The sequence below is a fragment of the Aquila chrysaetos genome, chromosome 15 (genome assembly GCF_900496995.4).
Source record: "Aquila chrysaetos chrysaetos chromosome 15, bAquChr1.4, whole genome shotgun sequence".
Classification (NCBI taxonomy): Eukaryota; Metazoa; Chordata; class Aves; order Accipitriformes; family Accipitridae; genus Aquila; species Aquila chrysaetos.
In genome coordinates, this window is record NC_044018.1 from 4,233,682 (window position 1) to 4,257,846 (window position 24,165).

At 43.5% G+C, this 24,165-nt stretch overlaps 1 protein-coding gene across 1 annotated transcript in view; it reads left to right on the plus strand.

The window, feature by feature from the left end:
* The window catches only part of PKHD1 (PKHD1 ciliary IPT domain containing fibrocystin/polyductin), a 267,040-nt gene that overhangs the window by 59,146 nt on the left and 183,729 nt on the right, over positions 1–24,165 (plus strand). Inside the window, exons 35-36 of the mRNA XM_030037971.2 lie at positions 1,269–1,482; positions 5,986–6,136. Of these exons, the coding sequence (XP_029893831.1) occupies positions 1,269–1,482; positions 5,986–6,136 (365 nt within the window). The remainder of the gene's footprint in view (positions 1–1,268; positions 1,483–5,985; positions 6,137–24,165) is intronic.

Below are 24,165 nucleotides of genomic sequence, written 5' to 3' on the forward strand. Positions count from 1 at the left end.
TTTTTCATACTCTAAATCCAGAGAAGAAAAATACAGAAAAATGTGAACTCTTTCTCTGAAGTTCAGAGCATATGAAATGCCAGGTTTTAATATTTCAAAGAACACCTTAAACATTAAACAGTTATAAACTTTTCAAAAATACCCCATATGAAATAATTATTGTTAGCAAAAAGCACTAAATCTTTCAACATAGGAAATACAGCATTTTCATATTTTTACCATTTCAAAACTCGTTTTCAGAATTGCTTAGGAGCTAAGACGTTCATTGACAATGATGCTTTCCCAGCAAACAAACCACCTTTTGAACAAACTGGAACTGAAAAAAGCAAACAAATAAATCCTTTCTTGATAAATTTGCATCAATTTCATTTCTGATACTTGAGGAACACTCTTGGATACTACAGTGCAGACTGTAATACTGTCCACAGACCTTTTCAGGAGTTTGTTACAACTGTTTGATTAGTTTAGGATTAATGAAAGTTTTCCAAAAGTCTTTACATGTTCAGGGTTTTGAGAGAAACAGTTTTGATCCCTGGCATGGTTTAATACTTAAAGGATTCCTTTTTTAAATTATTAAAACCAAACATTTCAACTGATCTGAACTTCAGTGACAGTTCATATTTTTTTTCAGCATTTTTGTCTGGGTTTAGAACAAGAAATCCTAATTTCTTTTCACACCACTTGTTCCTTAAACACACCTCAGAGCAAAGCGGCTGCTCCCATTATACTTCCTACCGCATCCATGGAGTCAAACTTGGACCAAGCCTCTAGTCACACTCAGGTACAAAGCAAGGTGGGAGATCCCAGATCACACAAGTTCTCCAGAAGCCCTCCAAGCTGTGGCAATGCTCTCACGAAACCCGTTTCTGGATTTCAAAGTTGTGATAGATGTTAGGTTGTCACATCTCCCTGGTAAAAGATTTGTGCCTTATGCCTGATGTGTAAACCATGGTCTGTCTTCCCCAGAAGAAATGTTCATGCTCGTATTTAATCACGTATATCACCTCCTCCTGGACAGAGCAATCTGATCCCAAAGACCATCCTGATGCTCAACGCACAAACGAGGTTCTATGCTTGCTCACACAAAGCAAAAGGGGCTGAAGGAGTTGCGTGGAGACCTACTCATCCTCAAAAAGGATGCACCAAAAGGGAGGTTGGGACACGCGCATCAGGAATCCACAGTGACAACTGTCAGTTGCTAAAATCCGCTTAGTATCAGCGGCGTGTAGGCTGCTTTGGGTTATTTTTTTCCTCTCCTGTCTTTACAGCTTCTTTGGCCGTTCTCTGTGGCCTGACGCGTTCTTCTGCCGACTGCCGCGAAGACAGAGCCACCTTCGTTGAATGTGATGTCCAAGTCACGGTGGGTTCCCATCACCAGAGACGATCTGTGTCTTACCTGTATGTCTGCGAGGACAGCCCACCTCAGTGGCACCAGAGGGACATCAACCCACCCCAGAGGCATTTTGCTGGACTCTTTGTCAGGTTAGTGCTGTGTCTCTCCAACTGCTGAGTGTGCCCACCCATAGTAACATCCCCCAGAAGGTATTCTACCTTTTGCAGAATTGGCCCCTGCCAAATGATGGACTGAAGGAGAAAATTCTTAATTCTTAGGTTGATGCCAATAGAGCAGTTTAGCCTTGAGACCACTAGAGAGCTCCGCTGGGTTGTGAAATTCATTCCTGGTGTCTATCAAAGCATCTCTATTCCCCCCTCCTTCCCTCCCATCTTTTTAAAGTGTTTGAGAGACATCAGAAAATCCATCTCGTAAACAGCCTGCTTTGTTCCTTCTTAGGTTTTAATATTTATCTTCTGATCCAAAGCAACATCTGGTGGATGCCAATGGGGAAAAAGATTAGGCATTATGAAAAGCAGAAGTCTTTTTTTTTTTTTTCTTCTTTTTTTTTTTTTTCCCCTTTCCTCTCTCCAAGCAGTTTCTTGAGTAAAAAGTCACAGAGAAAATTCAGCAGGCTGTGCAATATTTACTCAGCAAGGGTGCTCAGGCACTTACTCAAGGCTCAGGCTTTGCAAATCCAAGGCCAAGTTGCCCAGGAGTTTAAATTGGTAAAGTTGCCTTTAATGAAGCAGTGGGGATTTATACCTGCAGAGCATTTACTTCTAGGAGTAAGAGGGAGGTCTGAATGAAGGAATAAACAGATGAACAAAACTTCCCAAAAGACATTAAACAAATAGAGAGTTAGAATATCACTGCGATGCATTGCCCAGGATTTGCTGTACACGGTGAACCCATTCCTGGCTGGTGCATGATGCTGCAGCCCAGGTATTTCAGTGGAGTTGCAGAGATTTGGTCCTCACCTTTATCTGCTCCTTGTGTCACAGCTGGTGTTGTGAGTCACCAGAGGGAGTTCTGGATGCCCTGTGTTGAGGGAAGAAAGCCAGCTGGCATTTACTGAACAAAGACAGCAAGGCACAAGTTGCACAATTTTTAAAAATTGTTTCAAAAATTAAAAAAAAATATTTTTAAAAAATGTTTACACTGTTACAGCATCTGCCTGTCTGTCTGTCGTTTCCTCCCCACCAGCTTTTTTAATTTGACCTGGGTTTCATAAGGGATGGAAGTCTTAAGAATGACGAAATTCTTGTCAGTTTTGAGAAAATCTGTGTGAAGCAGAAATTACTTTCCTGTTGAGGGAGAGGAAGGCAGAATTCTGCCCTGATCTGTTGTTTGCCAGCAAACTGCAGGCCAGACAGCAGATATGTACTGCTGGAAAACTGACATGTCCAAAATCACATTGTGCATCAGTAATGTCCTGTAACATCCTAGGAGATGGGGAGGACAGTTCTGCTGGGGCAGATAAGAGTAGGGAGATTTAGAGGGGGGAAAAAAAACCATCCTGAAATTAAACTAATTTCATCAGTTCTATTGCTCCTAGAATGACTTGTTTCAAAACAAGAAACTCCCGGAGCCTTGCCTTGTCTAGCTGTATTTTGCTTTCCTTTTCCTGGGGTTACACACATCAGTGTAACCCCAAACCAGGTAACCTACAAACTTGAGAGCAACAGGGCAACCCAACATCTGTCTCTCTGTTTTTTTGCTTCCTGTTCCCTGGGTATCAAAATTGTGCTCAGCTCTTTACTGATAAAAAATGCACCTGCAATGAGTCTCTTCCTATGATTATTTTTCTTCTTGCTCCTTTTCTTGGTTTAGGCTGCTACCACGGAGGAAAAAGTCATGCAGTCCATTTGCTGACTGCTTCCTTATTGTTTTTCACCGTGTTTTTGTCCAATTTAATTGTGAATGTCCTAAAGACAGGGTTTATTATTCCTTCAGGGAATCCTATCAGGGAGATATTTCTGAATCAAATCAGTCAACTTTTTCTTACCTACTATTTTCCCATTCTTCCAACTTCTTCAACCTCTTCGTTATTGTCCTTAACTTTTCCTCCTATTGTGCTCATGCTTGTCAGTAGTTAGAAATTAAAACTTGGGCTGCCTAGGAATTTTCCAGAGTACTGAAGTTTTTTCTTGTGAATCTATTTCTAAACTAGTTCTTGCTGAAGGGGAGTGAGCGCAAACAAGATTGTTGATTTCAAGTGAGTTTCCTGCTCTGAAAAATCTGGGGAGAAGTAGAGGAAGAGAGAGTTTAAAGTCATCCAAATTACTTATTTCAGAACTTTTGAAAACGTTTTTTTCAAATTTCAGTTCAGAAAAATGTTTAATTTCAGAAAGTGTTAGAAAATGAAAATGTTCAAACCAGAAAAGAACTATTTTGGGAATTCCTGAAATAATACACATTGATTTCTGTAATTAGTAATCATAACTAATAATAACAATAATAAAAAACATATGGATTTGAATTCTGCGGAAATGTTCAGGAATTAAGACATTCATCCCAGGATGGGGACAAGACTACTGAAATCATTCCTGGCTTAGCTGCGCATTAAATCTCTCCTTTCTTACTAGTTTTACAGTGGTTTGAATAAAGCTTCCCCTAATCTAGACTGTACTATAGCCTATGCTTTATGAGCACGTGATGGCAAATGCATATTCCTTAGAAGAGGTGCAAGTCTTGCCATTAACAACACTGGCACCAAGAGACATCCCTGAATTCCCTTTAATAAGTCACCCTTTCTTTTCTTGCATTTCCTTTAAACACTTCAATTTGTTAACAGTTTTCCAGCATCAAGGTTTTGGGATGCAGTTACTAGTGGACAGGGAGGAAATGGCTCTTTGCCTACACGCAAAGCTTGTTAACTTTTCGTAAAAAGATGTGAACAACCACTCAGAGGTCCTTGTATTGACTTCAGCGCCTGGCAAATTGGGCTTGTGCCCTGCATCTAGCCAACAATCACCCCCTTCTGCCTTTAAAACAGTTGGTTATTTAAAAGATGCAGCTTTTTCTTGTAACATTAAACAGAAGTACTATGCGGTCTTGAAAGATAGCCCAGTCCACTGAATTGCTGTACAGGATGAGCAGTTCTCAAAGTGCTGCTATCAAAAGTAAGTGTAGTTCGCTATGGCTGGCTTTTGATTATTGATACAGCAGAGGGAAACGTTCATTTAAATATAGAAATAAAAATTCACTGTTAAAAAGGTTCAGCTACTTGCAGAAGGCTGCTGCTTTTTTTTTTTTTTTTTTTTTTTTTCCTGGTAGTTTCTAATGTGGCTGCTTCTTTTAACACTTTAACCCTGAAAAAGGGCAACTGAACAAATACCCCCTAAATGCACTGTCAGAGCAGCTCTTTCTTTGTACAGTGAGCTGCCACATGCAGCATGGTTTGAAAACTTCAGGTTCATCAAACCATCCTGACCATCAGCCTTCCAACAAAGCTCTGACTGTTGGCTTTCGGATTGGTTTGATTTTGGTAAAACTTAGGTTCCTAACTTTGGCACTTTAGAAAATCCTGTTAGATAGGGCTTTCAGGAAGCTCTGAAAATCCTGGTCCTACCTATCTGATCCTCTGTTTTGTTGAGTAAATCACATTATGAACTCTGTCCTTCCTTAGCTATTCAGAAAAGTGGTGTAATTTCTGAGCTATGTCGGTGTTGCTATAACTCCTCTCCTTTCTGCTCTCCTTCCCACAAGTTGCAGGTGTGTATCTGATGGTGGGGTGGGGAGAGGAGGAAGGAGGAGCAATGGCCGAGGAAGGAATGAAAAGTGACATTGGATTATCCTGTCCTGATCCAAAGCCTGTAGAAGCAAATTTGGAAGTTTTCCCCTCATTTTGAGGGATGTTGTATCCTGTAGCTCCTCATAATGAGATGTTACCAAAGTCAGCAGCAAGACCAAGGAAAAAAATGTTTCTTCGCCACCACCTTTTCTATTACTTCTTCCCCCTATGCAAGGGGAGGCTTTAGAGCAAATGTCTGTTAGTATAACTGGCACATATATCGAATCTGCTTAGTCTGGGCTGTTAAGTAAGTTTAATTAATTTACTAAGTTAATGTTCCAATGCTAGCAACAAAGCATCATTGCAATCAGCTGGGTAGCAGGAATTGGAACCCCTAAATGAGCTCATTTTTTCACAGTTGGAATTAGGGACCAGTTAGCCAGTTGTGTGGTTTTTCCAATTTCTCCACTTGCCCTAGGGGAGTTGCAAGTTATTCATTCCCTATTGCTAAGTGTGAGCAAGATGGGGAGGGGGGAGACACGAACAAACCTCACTCCATGTAGGAGTCCATCTTTGATCCTAACACTGCTGATTCCCTAGCTGTTGTCTGCACTTATCTTCCTGCCTTGGTCCTAGAATGGCATTTGCTACTATTTGTAATAGTTTGGGGAAGCAGAAAGGCATCACTGAGAGATATTTACTGCATGTATTTTCATCCTGAGTGTGTGCAGATAAAGGGGGGAAAAACAAATAAACAATAAAAGAATGGAAACAAAATTACAGAAATTTGCAAAGTTTGACAAATGGTGGCCAGGAGTTGCCACAAGCTAATGGCTTGCAATGATTAATAAGAGTAAAAATAATTGCATTTCATTAAGATTGATGACACCCCATTTAACCTCCCTTCTCGTTTCAGCCCTAAAGTGGAAAGAGATGAAGTTCTCATCTATAATAGCTCCTGTAACATTACCATGGAAACTGAGGCAGAGATGGAGTGTGAGGGAGCTAATCAGCCAATTACCGCCAAGATTACTGAGATATGGAAAAACTGGGGCCAGAACACTCAGGTATAATCAAATCTTTTTTACAGACTGATTCAAACAGCTTAAAATTAAATTTGTAATATTGTGTACATTTAAAGGGGGCAAAAAAAAAAAAACAATTTAGGCTGAGCAGCAGCAATATATAATATTAAATGCTTTCCAACTTTGAATAGCAGTTCTAATGCAGTGCAGCTGAATTAATGCTTAACTATGGTTAATCAAGTATTTTATGAGACATAAATGAGCTTTACCTTATTTTCTGGGCAATGTATATCCTTTTTAACGCTATCCTTTTTTATATAAATTCAAAGTCTGTTCTAAAAGTGTTATTTTCTGTTACTTGAACAGAAATCTTAGCCATGAGATACGGAGTTTCAGCTCTCTGGCAAAGACTTAGCGTTCAGCATTTGTGCAGCTCTGGTTATATTTGATTTTTGCTCCTCTTCAGTATCTGAAGTAAAATGGGACAGGCTTCCCAGTGCTTTGTGTGTGTATAGCAAGAAGACAGACATATGCAAAGAGTTCATGACAAAAAAGTATGACACTGAACTAATATAATTGTAAGGCTTTATATCTAAAAATGTTCATTGCAAAACTAAAATGTCCTAGAAGGAGTCCTCGTGGTGTTGCAGAGTTTTCGGGGGTGTTAAGCTGAATACTGGGTGGTGCCACCTGTGAGAAGAAATTTAGAGGGGCTGGGTATTTGGTGAACATCAAATATCTCTTTGTCACCATCCTTTCCAAAATGAGCAGCTCCTGAGAAGTGGTGGAGACCTATGACATACAGGGCAGTGCAAGTGGGAAGAGTTACACACCTGACTTATGATAAAAAACAAACACTGTTTTTTATCTATTAAATCAAATTATCGTGCAGTCTTCTCAGTATGGTTGAAACCTAGGAAACTGAAGTTTGTTTGCTCAGCATTGATGTTAAAGCTACCATGGTAATTTTTAAGTCTGCTGTCTGTAATGACATTTCCTTTACTCCACAACCCCACCCCAGAAGTAGCTGCAGAGTCCTCGCAGAATAAATCCGGTGTGTTTCTGGCATCACCTTCTGGATCTTTTACTAAGAGTCTCTGAATATTTGCCCTGCAAATCTACTTTAGATGTATGTTACTATTGCAGCTGAGTATCCTAAAATACAATTCCTTTCCTTCACTCTGTTAGGTCTGTCCTTGGTGTGTGAAGGAATGTCACATGTAGTCTTTTACCTGTTAGTGTTCGTTTGCTAGTCAGCCTTGCTAGTTATGCTACCAGAAACATGCCCAGGTAAGGAGAAAACCAAGCCAAAAAAAAATTGCTAGCTGGCAAATGCAGGAGGGCAGCAAAGGGAAGTGCTCAGGCAGGTATCAGATCAAATGGTAACTACTCCTTTCATTCATATTTTCCTTCCCGAATGTGATAAGGGCATCTCTACTGCCCTAAAGCCTGGGCTGCAGCGTAGAGGAGCTATTATTACCTACGGTTGGCTGTGATCTGAACAGCTCGGCTGTCACGGGTCCTGTAGTCTCAGTAATGGGATGATGACAGGTTGTCTTTTGACTCAGGTGGGAGCAAGAATAGGAAGAAGTAGTAAGGTTTGTCCCCGCTATGGTTTTTCTGCTCAGGGTGGGGAAAATCAAGGAAGTCCTAAGTGTCCTGAATCAACTAATTCATTCAGGGAGAGCAGGACGAAACCAGCAGCACTTTTAGATCCAGGATTTGCTGCTGCTTAATGAACCCAGCAGGCACTTGGAATCATTTTATCCCTCTTCCCAAAACTGTCCTGGGTGAGCAGAGGTGGATGGGTGGGGAGTTCAGATAAATGGTTTCAATTTTGGTCCCTTTCTAGCTGACAGCATCCCGTTAAGATTTACGACCTGGTGCAGCATATGCATGCTTCACTGTAGAGGTTTAAATCATGTCATGTGAACTGGCCTTACCTTTCCAGTGGAAATAATGGTCCCCAGGTTCAGCACCAAGCAGTGAAATGCATTAATAGCACCACGTGCCTTAGGATAATGGTGCTATTAGCAGGCAGCACAACTCTGTGTACAAGTAATGGGGCTGCATCTCTTTATAATAACATCTGGCACTTCTATTGCACTCTCATGCAAGGATCTCAAAGCGCTTCATAAAAAAGGGGCCCGATCCGTAGCTGTTCTCAGCATAGCCACACCGTTCAGTGTTTTGTTTTCTGCTTATTCTTCTGCCGGCTGAACGATGCCCGGGCAGGCTGATAACTCAGCAGGGTCTCAGCACAGCTGGGCTTTGTGGGAGGGTTGGGGCGGGAATGATTAGGTGATGATGGAGCAGGATTAGCTCCAGGATGGCATTGGAAGTAAAAAGAGGCATTGCAGAAAGGCTGACAGAGGCTTGTATTATCAAGAGCATGGAGAGGGCATTGGCAAGAAGCGGGAACAACCTTGGTTCAAGAGCAGAAAATAAAAAAAACCCCAAAACTTAAAAGGATAGTTCTAGGAACTTGAGTCTAAGGGATACAAGCTTTAGGGTAAAGTCATCTTTTCTTCAGTCTTTATAAGACACCTAATAGGACCTGTCCATAATTCTTAAAATAATGAGGAAAATATTAACGTGATTAGTTGGGATTTGGTAGGCTGGAAATAAGGCATGGACTGTGAATGTGACAAGGTTTTGCGGCAGTCTCCTGGTGGGAGAGTGCCAGGCAGAAGGCTCCAGAGATGCCTGGGAAGGAGCGTGGTGGGTGTATGAGAGAGGCTGGGTGACATGGTGTTCCCAGTAGCAAGGAACCGAACTCCGGTGAGATGGTGATCTCTTCCAGGTCTGTGTTTCTATAATGCTTTTAGCAGCCCTGTTACTGACAGCTCACAGACACAACCTCGCAACATTGAAGAGAAATCCATGCATAAGGATCCTTGTGTACAGCGAGTGGCAGAAGCATGTCCAGCAGCTTGATTTGCCGCCTTTGACCAGCAGGAGCCTTGCGCTGGCAATAGTCCATTTTTCTCTTGCCTGACTTTGCAGAACAGTATCCAGACAGTGAATTCACCCTGGATCTGTGTGTCAGCTTTACTAAAAACTGCATTAAATGGCTATTGTAACTTATCCAGGAATCAGATCTTAGCTATGCTAGTTGGGTTTTAAATAACATGTTGCCAGACCCAATCCTCCATTTTTCTGGTGACATCCAGAATATATTATATACATTACCATGGTTTTCCCTTGCCGTCTGTTTGAATTGCGAGTGCATGTGTAAGCCAAGGACACCGAAATTATCTGAAGAGATTAGCAAACACCACAAACGCTCTTTCTCAATGAGTTAATGAGGTAGCTGTCCTTTGAACTTTTTTTATTGTCTTAGATATACAGAAACTCCAAGTGCTAGAAGATCATGGTGCCTAGATAAAAACTCCTCACAGGTGCTTTTTTCCCCCCATTTCTTTAACTCCTTTTTTTTCCCCTGATAAATATATATAAAGATCTATTTTAATGAAAATTAAGAGCTTAACTCCAGATACCTTAATTTTTGGATGATCTGCATGTGATGGCTAAGCTTAATTCTGCAGGAAAGAGAGCTCTTCCACCTCTGATTTCAACATAACTGCTTGAAAATTGGGCTGTAGCTACCATCAAAAATTAGAAGGTTATTTTTTGAAAATGCTGGCTGTCCTGTTCATGTTGTGCATGCTGCTCCCTTGAGTCAGTCGCTTGAATTTGCTGTTCAGGTTGAGCCCTTTTTGGGCAGGATCCTCAGCTGGGGAAAACAGCTGTATTTTCTGGAAGGTGACACAATATCTGTCTCAAGTTTTGTCCCTTCCAATCTCTGAGCTGTTGCTTGCATGGTGACAGTCTGAGCTGAGCTTAGCTCTGAATCTAGAGGACCCCCAAAATTTCTAGGAGTTTCACGTTGCTGGCTGGAGATCTGTGACTTGCATGGCAGACTTCGTGAAAATTGAGTTCACCAGCTTGGCCTTTTCCTGGGGTCTGGTCTGTGCCTGGTCATGCTTCAGAAAATAGCTTTTATGGATTTCTTTAGAAACTGATTTAGGCCCTTGCCTCACTTTGTATTTGAAGTACTTGCCCCTGTATGACTTAATTAGGTCACATAGAGTAAGCAGCAGGCCTCTGTCCCACTGTTGCAATTGGCATCATTAGTGTTTGTAACTTGCTCCATTATTATCCAAGGAAGAGTTGCAGAATTATTTTTATATCGGTATATAATGCAATTTAGCCTCCTGAAAGGAGAGGGGGGGAAAAAAAAAGAAAAAAAAAATCCAGCACTGATTGTATATCCCACAGGACTTAATTAGTTCACGGTTTCACGATACACTGGATAATGGGAAGATATGAATTAAATAATAAAAGGGAAAAGAAAAGTTCTAATGCTCACTCAGTACCTGTCCATTTCCACCTTAGCTGCATAATGAGATGTCAGCTACCGTGACACTGATGAGACATGCAAAACACACTGATAACACACGTAAAGGATGCTCATGGGAAGGTTTGACCAGGCTCGGATGTTTCCGAACCCATTATGCTTAGTGAGCCTTCAGATTATTATTCCGGATCACTGGACCAGACCTAATCATCATGCAAGCATGCTGTTTGAGCAGTGTTTCCCTGCTCCGACTCCCCCCGCTCCTCTGGCCCAGATGGGTGATATAATGTTCGTCGGAGGGCAGATGCCACGTATATTAAGTCAGTCGTAGGGAAGCTGAACTGGTATACTAGTGAATTCTCTACAACCCAACCCTCGAGGGGTCCCTATTAAGAAATAGAAGGCTAATAAAAAATAACTTGCTAGATAAAAATGCCATCCTGGATTATGGCTCTGCCTGGGTATGCTGTGCTGCCTTTAGTTTGTTTTTAAATAGGGCATTAAGGGAAGGTCTTGAGATTTAAGAAGTAGCTTAGAGTATTGAGGATCTGTGAATGCTTAGCTTGGTGATTGATACCAGGATAACTGCTTTGTTCACTTCTCAGAAAAAAAAAAAAGAGGGAAAAAACCCATGAAGGCTGTGTCTGAGGTATGCACAGTCACCTAAGAGACCCTTGCTGTTCAACTTCGACTTAATGTAATCAGGACTAGCTCTCCAAATCCCTTGGATTCCTCTGCAGATCTTAGAATTGCTCCTTTCCTTCTTTTTTTTCCCCTTTTCTCCACTTACCGTCTCTCCGGATGCCACAGTATTTGGAGGTGAGGAAGATGAGATAATTTTGCCTGTTGGAGATACTTGGTACTTTATAAGTGGCAAATCCTAGACAGCTTTCTGCGGAGCATAAAAGGCTCTCTGGAAGCAGAGGGCACTCTGGACATAAAAGGCTGTTACTTTATTTTTCACAGCAGGACTGATGTCGAATCTCTCGTCCGTGTTGTCTGTCTGTGGGGGTTACAAGTGACGGGAGGTGACCCTGCTTTGCAGGACCAGCAGTCTCTTGGTGCTCTGCGTGGTACACGCGCGATGCTCTTTCACTCTCATTTTAGTGCCATCACATTGCATGGATGTTCGATGGGTGCATTTTTGAGGGTGAAGGGCTCATAGTTGGTTGCCCCTGCTTGCAGACGTGTGCAGGCTTCCAGTTTATGGTCAGATATGTTTATAAGTATTTTCTGTTTAAAAAAAAAAAAAAAACAAAAATCCAGTAATTTCAGTAGGATACCAGTGCCTAAGGGTGACGGTGGGGAAAAGTCGTTCAAGCTTCTTTGCCTTCAGAGCCCTGGCATGCTCTCACTCCGATGCTCTGTCCCTTTAGTGTTCTTTGGCTGTCCGCCTCCACCTGCCCTCCTTCTCCTATACTGTCCTTTCTTTCCTCGAGCACCAAACAGTTCCAGAAAGGGCAAACAATCCTCGCTCTGCCTTCTCCAGCGCTCCCCTTTGCCGTAATGCCCGCGAGGACGACCAGTACAATAATTTGAGAGTGGTTAAGCAGGGTATGAGTGAAATGCGCTGCCTGCAAGGATGGATGCATCCCAATCCGAGCGGGAGCCAGCGGCTGAGCCCTGGCACCGTGTACTAGTGGAGATGGGGCCATCAGGTTTGTGCTTCCCCCCCTTGGTGCCAGGGAAGCAGTGCCACCCGCCCTGCGACACGTAATCGTGGAGATGGATGCTAAAGGGTGCTTCAGAGCAGCGTTTCTTCTTCACCCTCCTTACCTCGGGGCAGAAAAGTGTACGGGGGAAGCAACAGAGCAGATTCCAGCTAGATATGTAGTTTGTTTGTAGGGGTTAATAAAACAGCTCCCCTCTTCTCAACTTGAGGGAGAATTATAATAAAATACGATATTTCATTCCTGTGTCTCACTTTAGATACTGTAAAAGCCCAGATCCCTTTATTTGGCCATCGTGATCACATTTCGCAGAGGCTGGGGAATAGTTTCCTTTGACTACAGCTTATTAGGGAGCATCCTGATAGAACTGGACATTCTGGTGTCCTGGGCTTTGCGTAGGGCTCCTGGGTGTTTTGGCAGTGCAAGTAGCCAAAAATAAACGTGTCACACAGGACGGGATGCCAGGAGTAGGACTAGATGAAACTCTCCTAAAATATTGTGTGCGTATTTTTCATAAATATGCACTTTTAACAGCCCAGCAAGCCCACCCTTGCATCTCCACGTTCCCTATTTCTTAACCTTCTGGCTTGGTCACAGTGTTATTTTCAGAAGGGGGTGGGGAACGCAACAAAACCGACCAAGATTTGCAAGCCTCGCAGAAAGGAAGTGGAGGAGTCCATAATAATCTAATAAAAATAAAAGCACAAGGCCAGTCTTGGGGTGCGGATGCTATCAGAGCAGGGAGAGGTACCATCTGCAAGGTTGTTAAGATGTAGAGAACCAAGATGGCCTCCACAGTAACCACAGGCAATGCGAAGAGATAAATGGTTGACCCGAGCCCGTGTCAGGCTAGGATTGATGCCACTATCAGCCCTAGTGCCTTTGCAATGATTTTTTAAAAAATCTCTGATAGAGTGTGTTATCTAGTTACTGGCACGAGGGCAATGGCCTGGAGGCAGCGAGGAGGAGGGGGGAGGAAGAAGGAGAGGAGGAGAAGAGGGAGAGAAAAAAAGGTCATTCCAGGAGGACAATCTCTGTTGGACTAAATGAGAAAATAAGGGCCTTGCTCTGAAAGGGGGAGGTAAATAAATAAATAATAATAAAAAGTGGCTGCTAGGTGTGTGAGAAAAGGATAAGCAGAATTGCTTCTCTTTCTTTCTCTGTTTTTCTTTTTTTTCCTTTCTTTTTTTTTTTTTTTTTTTTTTTTTTTAATGGGATCAGCCTTGGGCTGCAATGGGAAATTTAGGAGATGTGCTTGTAGTGTGGTTTTGTTTCCTTCTACTTTAACTTTTTGCTTCCTGATTTGAGGTTTAACTCTTTCCTCTCCTGCTGTCAGATCAAAAATGAAGGACTGAACTGTATCTTTCTCTCTTCCCGCCCCCCCCCATTTTGAACAGCCTCTTGTTTTGTTTTTCAATCCCACCATCTTTCCTCTCTCTGAGGAAATTGCTTCCTAAATTGTACGTGCTTTTTCAGCGAGCTCTCTTCTCCCCATCACTCATACTGCTGCGGTAGAGGTGCGTTGGAAGTTACCCCCAGGATGGGATGCCAGTCCCCTGCAACCCACAGCACATCAAAGCCTTTCCACTCGCATTTAAACGCACCCGTGTGAAATCAGAACTGAGCATGGCTCAGTTTAATGAGAACCATTTTCCTTCTCCCCCCTCCGTTTATTCCTGCTCCCCACCCTTATGAGAAACACAGATTCAGAGTGAAAAGTGTCATTTCGGAGGCGCTCCTCCGGGGAACAGAAAGCAAATCTTCCCCTCCCCGCACAAAGGGAAGGCTCGAATTAAGGTCAGGAGGGTGCGGGGAAGCCTTCCTGAGGGACTGCGGGCACATTTTCTCTCTGCTTGCTCCCAGGCTCTTGCACAGAGTCTTGCTGCCACTTTCCTGTTTAATTATGACAGAGACTTTAATTGACTCCTTTGGCGCTTAGGCAGTTTTGGAGGGGGAAGGACTGTCTGCGGTTGAAAGCATGGCTCTGGTTTTTCATGTGTGGGACTCGTTCTTGATTTGGGGGAAAGGGCTGGGAGCGTTCGATACCTGCGTCCGTGCTGGGGGGGGGGTGCACGGCCTTGAGCTCTGGGTGAAGTCAGAGGGAAGCCTTCTCCATCTCCCCATCTTGAATTCAGTTGGGAAAGGGCTGAGATCCCTGGGGACACACATAGCCCAGACTTCTTGTTCTGCGTTGGAACACGGCTTAACGTATGTGAAGGCCCCTCCTTAGGTGTGATGTGGGCTGAAGATGCTTTCAGACGCTTGCATCACCATTTGACTTTGTGTCCTCTCCCCATCGCCAAACAGAACGCTACTGCGGACTTTGTGCTCCACACAGGAGTTTTCTGTGTAGCAGAGGCATTGGCTGACCTACAACCACTTCCCAAATGTTTTAGGGCCTGGTTTGTCACCCTGCAAGGGCTGGGCATGTGGTCACCCTGTTTTGAAAGCTGGGAGGTTTTAGTAGCATGGACTTGGCCAGAGTGGGACCATTGGAAGGGCCCTTGATGTGGTTAGACCATGGATGGAGATGTTGTCTTCATGCTCTTCAAGCACCACCAAAAACATGTGGCCAAGACTGAGAACTGGGTTTGACCAGGGCATTGGAGACAGCTCCTGGTCTGAAGCACTGAAATGCCAGATCTGGAGGTGGAGTGGGTTTCCCTTTAGAGTTAAGCAATAATCAGAGACTTTTATTTTATTTTGGTGTTTCATTTTAGGCACATAAATCCACACTAAGGCCCTCATTGACACTTGAATGCCCAGTTCCGAAGAAATTTTAAACCTTCCCCTCAATGACCTTGTTTCCTCATCCACATCAAAATTACTTGGATTTAGTCTTCCAAAATGCTGAGCCGACACCTGTGTTGGTATGTGTCAGGTGCCGTGGTGGCTCCATGTTCCTGCGAGTCACTCCTAATTACTGGCAGTTTATTCACAGACTTTTATTCATGAGAAAAACTTGCTGCCTGTATACAAGGCCACTGAGTTCTCAGGGACATTTACTTATTTGGGTAAGCACTGGCAGGATATGGGCCAGTGACTCAGGTGGGCTGGCTAGCATTAGCCATGGGTTGCAGAGGAGTAGGATCTCCTTCTCTTTCTGTCTCTACAAAGTTTCTGCTAGGTTGTAGACTATACCTGAACCCGGTGTAACGCCTCTGTCATTTATGGCATTTGGTGCGAGGTGGGTGCTGGATTACACCATTTCTGTAGGGATGTAGCTCTAAAGAGCTGAGTTTGGTACCTGGCCTGGCCTCTAGCCACGAGTGCAGGATCAGGCTTCCCATCCAATCCACAAGAAGTGAGAAGAAGCCTTGGATAGAGTGTGTGTGGGGGACAATTGGGTTTTGCTTCATTTAGAAAAAAAGTGGGTAAAATCTGAGTATAACAAAAACCTGAAAAGTTTGGTCTTGTAGTAAGCTACTGGTAGTGACAGAAAGACAATCGTCTTGTATCATGATTTCTTCTGTGTATGGAGTTTAGAGTAAGGAGTAGAGTAAGGATGAGTAGTATATGTTGTGTTGGTTTTTTTTTAAAGTTTGATTTTTTTTTCCGGTTTTATTACTGTTGTTGCTATTGAAAGTTTTTTCACAGACTAAACAATGTGAACCAGGTGTACAGTTAGAGGACAATTGAATTGCTGTACTATTTCAGTTCAGAGAGTATTTATTAAAAAACTAAAAATATGGTTGCTGTAGCAGGAGGAAAAACCAGTGTGTTCAAGCACTGTGACACAATCTACTAGAGCCTTCCTTGTGTCTTTAAGGAAAGGGTTAATTTTATGTGATTGCCAGTAAAAACAAGCTGTTTTCATGATGCGTCTGTAATAGCCGGGTGATAGACTGACTTAACAACTGCTTGCTAAATGCTGGGTACATTCCCCTGATTGGCAGCTCCGTAAGTGGAAGCCCCTCGTGTCCAATCTGTCCTTGTGAATAGCTGCAGAGCAAAGGACTTCATTAAGGGATCGTAAGGCTACCTCATAAAAACTAGCAAATAATTACGACAGCGATGGGAAGGAGCGGAGGGGACCGAGCGCTCTGTGGTCCCCGTGAAGAAAAGCAGACATCCCAGGGCAGGGAAGCATCAGGTGAAGTGGATGTTATAAACACTTTCCCGTGAACGCTGCATCTTCTCAATAAAGCATCAGTTTAGCCCGTCTACGGCTTTAACAAAATATTCCCAGTTAACTTCATGGGTGGTGCAGGGCTGGGAGCTGTTAACTCATATTCAGTTAAATTTCAAATGTCAGAGCTCATTAGCGGTGATTTTAGCCAAAGACACTTTGTGAGGAGCTCGGTAAATTTGACTTCCTCAAATAAAATTGAAGAAAGAGATTGCCCTTTTGCTTATTGATTTATTTTCCTGCTTTCACACATCTTCTTTGGGTCTGTGATTCTGATCAAGGGTCAGGCTCAGTTTCACCCACTTAGGGATTATGGTTGTCCCTCTTTCACACACACACTCTCTCTTGCTCTTTCACTCTCTAATTCTCATGTGTTTGTCTTTTTTCCTCCTGCCTTAACCCGTGTTTGGTGAGTGGAAGACGCAGTTTTTGCTTTCAGTGTTGAGGAGAACTTTTCCCTGAGCTCTGCAGCAAGCCCACAAGGGCATGCCCAGCAAGGCAGCACGGCTTTAGGTGTTCAGACTGACCTAGGCAAAGCTGGGTAGAGAGGTACGAAACAATTCTGGATTAATCGTAGGGATGACTCACCCAAGGTCTGTCTGTCTATGTTTACCTCTTCCTGGGACTTAGCTCTTTTTGGTCTTGAACTTCCCTGTGCCAAATGAATTGGTGCAGAAGTCGTCATTGGGCAGTCGGTGTTGCTCTGCAGTGCCTTTTTGGGAGCCTTACTGGGGTCAGCACAGGGGTGAGTCAGGGAATGGAGCCACTGGAGGTAAAAAAGTGGTTTCAAAGCTGATGTGGCCCAGGCAATGCTGCAGAAATTGAGATTTCCCATGCAGGAAGGACTGCAGTCGCTGGTCACCGGCATGGCCCCAAGCCAACGTTCATTTTCAGCTCTGGGAGAGGCAGTTGCTGGATTGCCAGGCACTTGAGGGACTTGAAGGCAGGTACCATGGGGTAACAATTTTGGATAAGTTTCTTCAGGTGGTAATAGCTAGCAGTGGACAGGTCTTTTTGGGTTTGGACCGAGACACTTCCATCTCCTGTATGTACATCTTCATTTGGGTATCTACCCTAGTACAGTGCCCATCTGTCCCCAGATTCAAATGTGCCTTTGGAAAATGCTACTAGGCACCCATCTGCACCCTTAAGTGCTTGAACGCATTCAGATGTTGGGTTAAGGATGTGCCAGAAAAGGTCCTTGGGAAAGGGACCCTGGATTTTATGTCCTGCCAAACGATTAACAGGCAGACAAATGTGTGTGTGGGAGGGCAAATAGTGAAAGCCACGGAGTGTACATGATTCCAGGGGATCTGCATTCCCGACAAAGATGAGCTGTTACAGCCCTGCAAGACAGAGGGATGGCTTTATAGTTCAAACAGCAGCAGTTTGTGCTTTCAACTCAAAGGCCTCTCAGTTCAGAGGGCAGCGTGTTAGTCGAGAGGTTCTCTCTCACGCTACTCTCTCATCTCGTTGTCTGATTTAAATGAAGTTTGGGCTAAAATCTCTTGAAATGACAAGAGTGGTTACTGTCCCATAACGTGTGTGATGCTGCTCTTCAGCAGAGGCGTAGTCGTTCATGGCATAGTGGTTCGGTACAAAGTGCACTAAATTAACTTCAGCTGCCTTCTGGCTTATGTTGCGGTGCTGTCTGCACCCCTGCTGAAATTGCCTATCGTGTGCCACTGTGAGCTCAAACTACTGGAAAAAAAAAAAAAAAGAAAATTAAATAGATGTTCCATTGAGAATCAGTTCTAATTTTAGCTATATAAAATAAATGTATTAAAGTGTACATATCTTCTGTAGACATGTCCTCATTTGGAAGGCGTCTTGCATCAGGAATGTTCTCCTATGTTTGTGCAGCTCCTTGCATAGTAGGATCTGAGGCTTTATCTGGATTTATTGCAGTTAAATAGACACCCTTGACTGCAGGGAAATAGCATGGGTGTTCCCAGACTTCTAAATGCCACTTAATGCTCAGATTCCCATTAGGACTTGGCAAATTCAGCTCAAAGTGACAGTGCAAAGGTAGCCTTTGCTATGGCGTGACGTCTTCCTAGCCATCATAACCCAGTGTTACCCTATTGCTTATGTGACCTTTTCTGTAAGAGTCCCATCTTCACCTTTTTACCTTTCTGGCAGATAAGTGTTTTTGATGATGACAATAAAGATACTGCAAAGCACTTTTATTCTTGGTTGCCCCATCTGGGCTGTGCGTTTGATCCGAACGGCCGGCGTTCCAGTCAGATTGCACTATCAGATGGAGCTGGCTCTATTTCCTGCATTATTCTTCCTGGCTGTACCACATTATGCAATTATGTTTGCATTTAAACCTGAGCACTTACCTGTAATGATGCTGTAGTTCAGTACATGATACATTACAGCAGTAGATAATGCATACAGATAGGCTAAGAAAGCATGTTGTTGATGTGCTAAAACTAAACAGGACATTGCCTTTGAAAGCGGACTCTGAAAGCTCGCAGATTAGGCTGAGCCGTTTAAAAAGCTTGCATTACTGAAATAACGGCCGTGCAGGGTGAAACCCCCTCCCTGCTGGGCAGGTACAGGATTGAAAGGGCAGTGCAGGCTTCCCCAGCACCGCCTTTCAGTCTCCATCGCAGAAGTCTGCCACCGGCACTGCTGGTTGCTGCCACCCACTTCTGCAGGAGCCGGACGGTCTCAGCAGCTTCTGCGAGTCCCAAATCCTGTCCCCCCCCCCCATAGCACAACGTAAGCGAGGGGGAAGGATGCACCGTAGAGAACTGACCGTGCCTCCGCTGCTGGCCAAGCCCCTTACACCTGCGCTACACCTGCTCTTAGCCCTGCAATGCAGGGGACAGATTCGGACCAGCTGGTTTGCACCACCGTGCTGTTCTGAACACACGCTACTGCACCGTTCCGGGCAAGTTAGCTGGGTTGGTTTAGGTGGTGCTCAGCAGCTGGATGGCAGACCCTGGCTCCAAGTGCTGAGGGCGATGGTTACTACTAAAGCGTGCCGAGGCAGTTCATCTCTAACCTCCTTTAGGACTTCGCTTCTGACAGATAAAGCGAAGACTTTGGTAACGTCCCGACCTCCATGCAGGGCACTGCACCGGAGCAAGGGTGCAGATTTCAGAGAGTCGTAACTTTCAACACTGCCGGACTGCATCAGATCCTACCCTGGGAGACAGAAAAGCTGTATAGCCTGAAGAAATGTCTTTGTGTCCGTTCAGGTCCTCCCTCTCAAAGGTGGAATTTACTTTAAAAATACATTTTAAACAGGTGAAAATGATCAGGCAAAATGTTTTGATGAAGCTGCTGCAGTGATTCAGCAGAAAGCAAACACGGTGCAGTCAACCATGAGTTTTCCTTGCGGCATGATGAAGCAATGCCCTCCTGCTACACAAGGTATCAGCAACACATCAGTTTTCCCTTCAACAAAACAGGGATCACAACCTGTAGTTTTCCTAGCAGGTCCCTCCTTCCATCATGTTCTGGGGGTCTCTGGATGGAAGGAGCTATGCCTGGGCGAGTGTCACCCTGTTTGTTTGAGAGAGAGGATATACAGGTGGTAAGACAACAGTAGCACTTACACAGCCTCTTACCTTTCAGTTGGGTGCTGCTTAAAATGTTCTCACTGGAGCAATATTGTGATGACAATGAAGTATTGTTTAAGACATTGCTGAACCTCTTAATGAAATAGTGAAAAAAAAATTGTAGCAGAAGAATAGAAGAAATGCGTCCAGTTACAGTCACTTAAATGGCCCTGAGCTTTGGCTGAGGAGGTGTGGATGCATCGACAGCAGTATCAGTGTTTGTCCTTGGCTTGTGTGGTTTTGCTGTCTGTATGATTTATTTTAGGCGCAGGAAACACCAAGTTGTTGCCTACATGCAGCACTTTCCCTCTTCAGAGCACTTTTCAGTCTTTGCCTGGTAAATCACTGCAAACCTCTTGCAAACCCGGTTTGCAGTGGCGACGGTTTGTGTATCAGTTCACTTGTACTCCCCACGTCCCCACAGGAGCTGTGTGAACGCCAGGGGCTGGATCTCACACCACTGCTCTGACCTCCAGCCCGCCCTTGCAGCTGATTTGGGACACTCACAAGGTTTTTTTTTTTTCTCCTGCCTGATCCAAAATCCCCATCATCATCATCAGATCCCCACTGACACTGTTGGGATGGACCAGCCTCATTCCTCCCGCCCCATTTACTGTAGTGCTCATTCAGAAATCCTTCTTGCTGACACATAGGCATGTAATTTGATTTCTTTTCCTGCAGGTGGTTGGAAAATTGTTAAGCTAATCTTTGCATTTGCAATATTTGCTCTCAGATTAGTTAAAGTAAGTCAAGATCATTCAATTGTGAGACAATATTTGCACAGTGTATATTGCAAAGGCCAACACAGACACCAGGCTTGGTTATTCTGCTTGTGTAAACAACTTGATGTTGCAATTTTCTCATTACCATTAAATTGCCATTTTTAATTTGTCTCAGAAGCCTTCATCCTTTGAGAAATCATTGGTTTAGAGAGATGTGTAAATTATGTGTGCCCTTTAACTGTGCTCTGGAGAGGAAAAAGCCAGTCGTGTTGTATCTAAATTGGAAGATTGCACTGAGTTCCCCGATGTGTTTACATGCACAGGACTTTCATGCAAGTTGGGCTTGCGATTAAAACTCTGCACTGGGATAGTTTCCCCTGAAATAAACTATCTCTGAATATCAGGCCATAAATGAACATTAGGAAGCTTCTTGTGAATTAGCAGAGTTACTCTAGAGAAAAATTACATTTTGTGAAACAGGGCTCTCTCTTCATGTGCTCCAAGACATTTCCTCTGCTTCGAGGGTGTTTTCCTTAATATTTGAAGTTGAGATTTTTGATTATAGAATCGATCTCCCACCATAACCCTCAAAAGATGCTGGGAGACCCAAGAACAACACTTTGGGACTCACATGAGTGTGGTAAATAGACCTGGACCTTCCCATGGGTCTCATGGTTTGCTTAATTATGGAGTGGCTTAATACTGCTCATATCCCCCCGTTACTTGGTATTTTACCTTGTATTTGGGTGAATTTTGTTGCCTGTGTATAGGAAGCTGACACATGCTGTATCTGGGACATGCAGCCCCTGACAAGAGCGATGTCTTTTCAGTGCCCTCCCTATGAAAGCACCATTAGATCTAACTAATACTCTATGTCCTTAATTAAATACCTCTGGTGCAAAGAGCCTTACCTTCTGTGCTTGGAAATTGCAGTGATTACTCCCCTGCTGGAAAAGCCTTTTTTTTGGTGGTTGTTTTTTGAGTGTTTTCGCTGGTTTATTTTTGGGGGATTTTTTTTTTTTCTTTTAACAGAAATTAAGCTGTTTCTCATGCCATTGTCCAGTTGCAAATTGGCCTGAGACTGACTTGTGCCATGGGCTCTGACCTCTGAAACTGCCCACTCATTTTTTTTCTGAACTAATCAGCTAGATGAACTATTTACAGTTGGCTTTTGGGTCTTCTCACTGCTTTTGCGGCTGCCCCTGTCTGAGTAATTAATGACAGTGTGGCTTGTTTATGGTCTTGAGTTACTAATGCTGTTGGCTGCAAATGCATTTTTACCTCTGGGACGTGCCAGTTTCCTGGTTCTAGTCCCACCTCACCAGCCCAGGTCAATTTTTTGTGTGTAAACAGATTTATCCTGTAATAGTTGGCGAGAGACTAGGGTCATTCATCAGTCCCGTGGAGAACATGCCCAGCAAGATTCTTCCCTTCTTGTGCCTGTGCACCTCAGCAGAAGTCGGAAAAGATTCCTGCAGGACAACTAAAATTAAAAAAAAAAAAAAAGAAAAAAGAAAAAAGGAAAAGTAATCCTTTCTTTTTAACTCAAGGTAGAGGCAGTTTCAATTAGAAATAAAGATATTGGATAGTGCACTGCATGTCCAGCCACATGCCCAGTCCTGGTCCTTGTTGTATCAGTGCTTATGGGAGTCATTAATGAAAGAACTGCTATGTGGCTCTCACATAGGATACCACCACCTACATTTTAAAGCTAGAGTAAAGGGTAAAGAGAAGTTACATAGCACCAGATGATGCAGATAGTCATAAAAATATCACCTTGTGGCCCTGGAAAGGTTTTGTTGTGTTACATTCCAGGCCTGCTCTATCACAGGCAATCATGCCAAGCGTGCTAATTCATAAGGGAAAACCCAGTTTGGTCTCCTATTCCCTCTGGAAACCTGCTACAGACTCTCAATGCACAACTATTCCTGCCATTTTTTGTATAATTTCTTTCATAAACTGGAAGAAGATGGTCCCATTATCTATCTACCTTTGTTGCCCAGTTTGGTTACCAGTAGTCTGCTCAGTTGGGTTAACCATGGGTGGTCTCTGCTGTGACATGAATTTGCGGGCAACTTCCTTTCATGCCTCTGGATCATTAGTAAGATTCTTCATTGTTTTGCCAAGGAAGTTTGTACCAACATCTAAAAACTACCACCCTATTACTCATTGCTAAACTGGCATCAGGGACTCTCTTAATATTGGCACTCAGAGAAGAAGGATCTCAGTGGTCAGATCATGTTATTTTCAGTATCTTCATCACATGGAATTGAACTGGGTGAGAAATTTCTCAAGGTCTGAAGCTGACGGAGCCAAGAGGCTGTCTTTTCTTTGAGGGAAGGCTGGGAGAAATTCGAGAAGTTGAAATACGCTCCCCGTTTTGCCATGTTCTTTTTCAAAGGACTTTCCAAATGGAACCAGATTAAATAGAAATAACAGAGGTGAATGTGGTGCTTTCACTAAGAGGATGGAATAGACTGTCCATTGCAAACTTCTCCAGAGGTTCTCTTTTCATTACTTTCTACTCCCTCGCATCCAGCTTAGAAAGCTCCTTGGAAATGGCTCAATCAATGGCAAAGTTGAAGGACTGTAATGAAGTGCACGTGAATGAAAGTCCTTTAAGGGGTTGCTGATCACATTGTAAGATCCACTAGACTGCTTTGGCACTCTGATTTCCGAAGAAACTCAGTATAGGTTACTTTAATGTTTGAAGGCAGCTTCTCTGAAATTGCTGCATGGGCAAGAGAAACCCTGCAAAAACTGCTAACTCTTAATCTCTGTCTTGTTTGCTTTTCTGTAGTGAAAACTGGCCTTTTTGGAGTGGGAGGGAAATTGCCTAGAGTAGAGCGTGCTGGTTTGCAGCTTTTCCCTGGCAGTTGGTGTTTGTTCGCTGCACTCCTGTAATGAGCATTAGGTGGTACCCTCTGTCCTGAGACTGCTTGGAGAAGCCTTGGGAACTTCTGCATTCGTTATTAGACTTGACCAGCTTCAGTCTTGGCCATTCTTTGATTTCATAGCACAGCCAACTAAATTCTACTCATTTCTGTGTGGAAGCCTAAATTCATATATTTCTCTACAAAATAAGGTGTTGCGCTGTGCTGTTGGTAGAGAGAATATTTTTTCTTGCTGCTTATACTTGGTTTTGCACAATGTATTTTTTTGCACAGGTATTTTCTGTCCTTTTTGGGACAACCCTATTTCACCTTTCTCATGAAGCTGTATGTATGCCTTCATTCTCTCTATTAGCAAAATCCTTATATGCTACCGGGAATGAAAAGACGATTGCAAAAGTCCTCTTTTGGTTTTGGTTTATATAGAAAAAAAGGACATTTTTTACACTGAGTGATGAAGCGCACACAGGAGACTGTTCTTATAACAGCAGGATGAAAGTGTGTCCTATCATGCTTGTCTCAGGGATGCTGGTTATACAGAGGAAGACCTATCCATGCCAACTAAAATTCTATGACTTTACAGTTGTAGTGAGTGTTTTTCAGTTAATTTGGTAAAGGGTTAGAGGTCCTATAAGCAGGAGAGGCAGGGAACGATGCCAGGAGGCAGGTTCAGCTTCTGTGGGCACCGGGCAGCATTTTGCATGCTAACTCCACTGACTTTAGC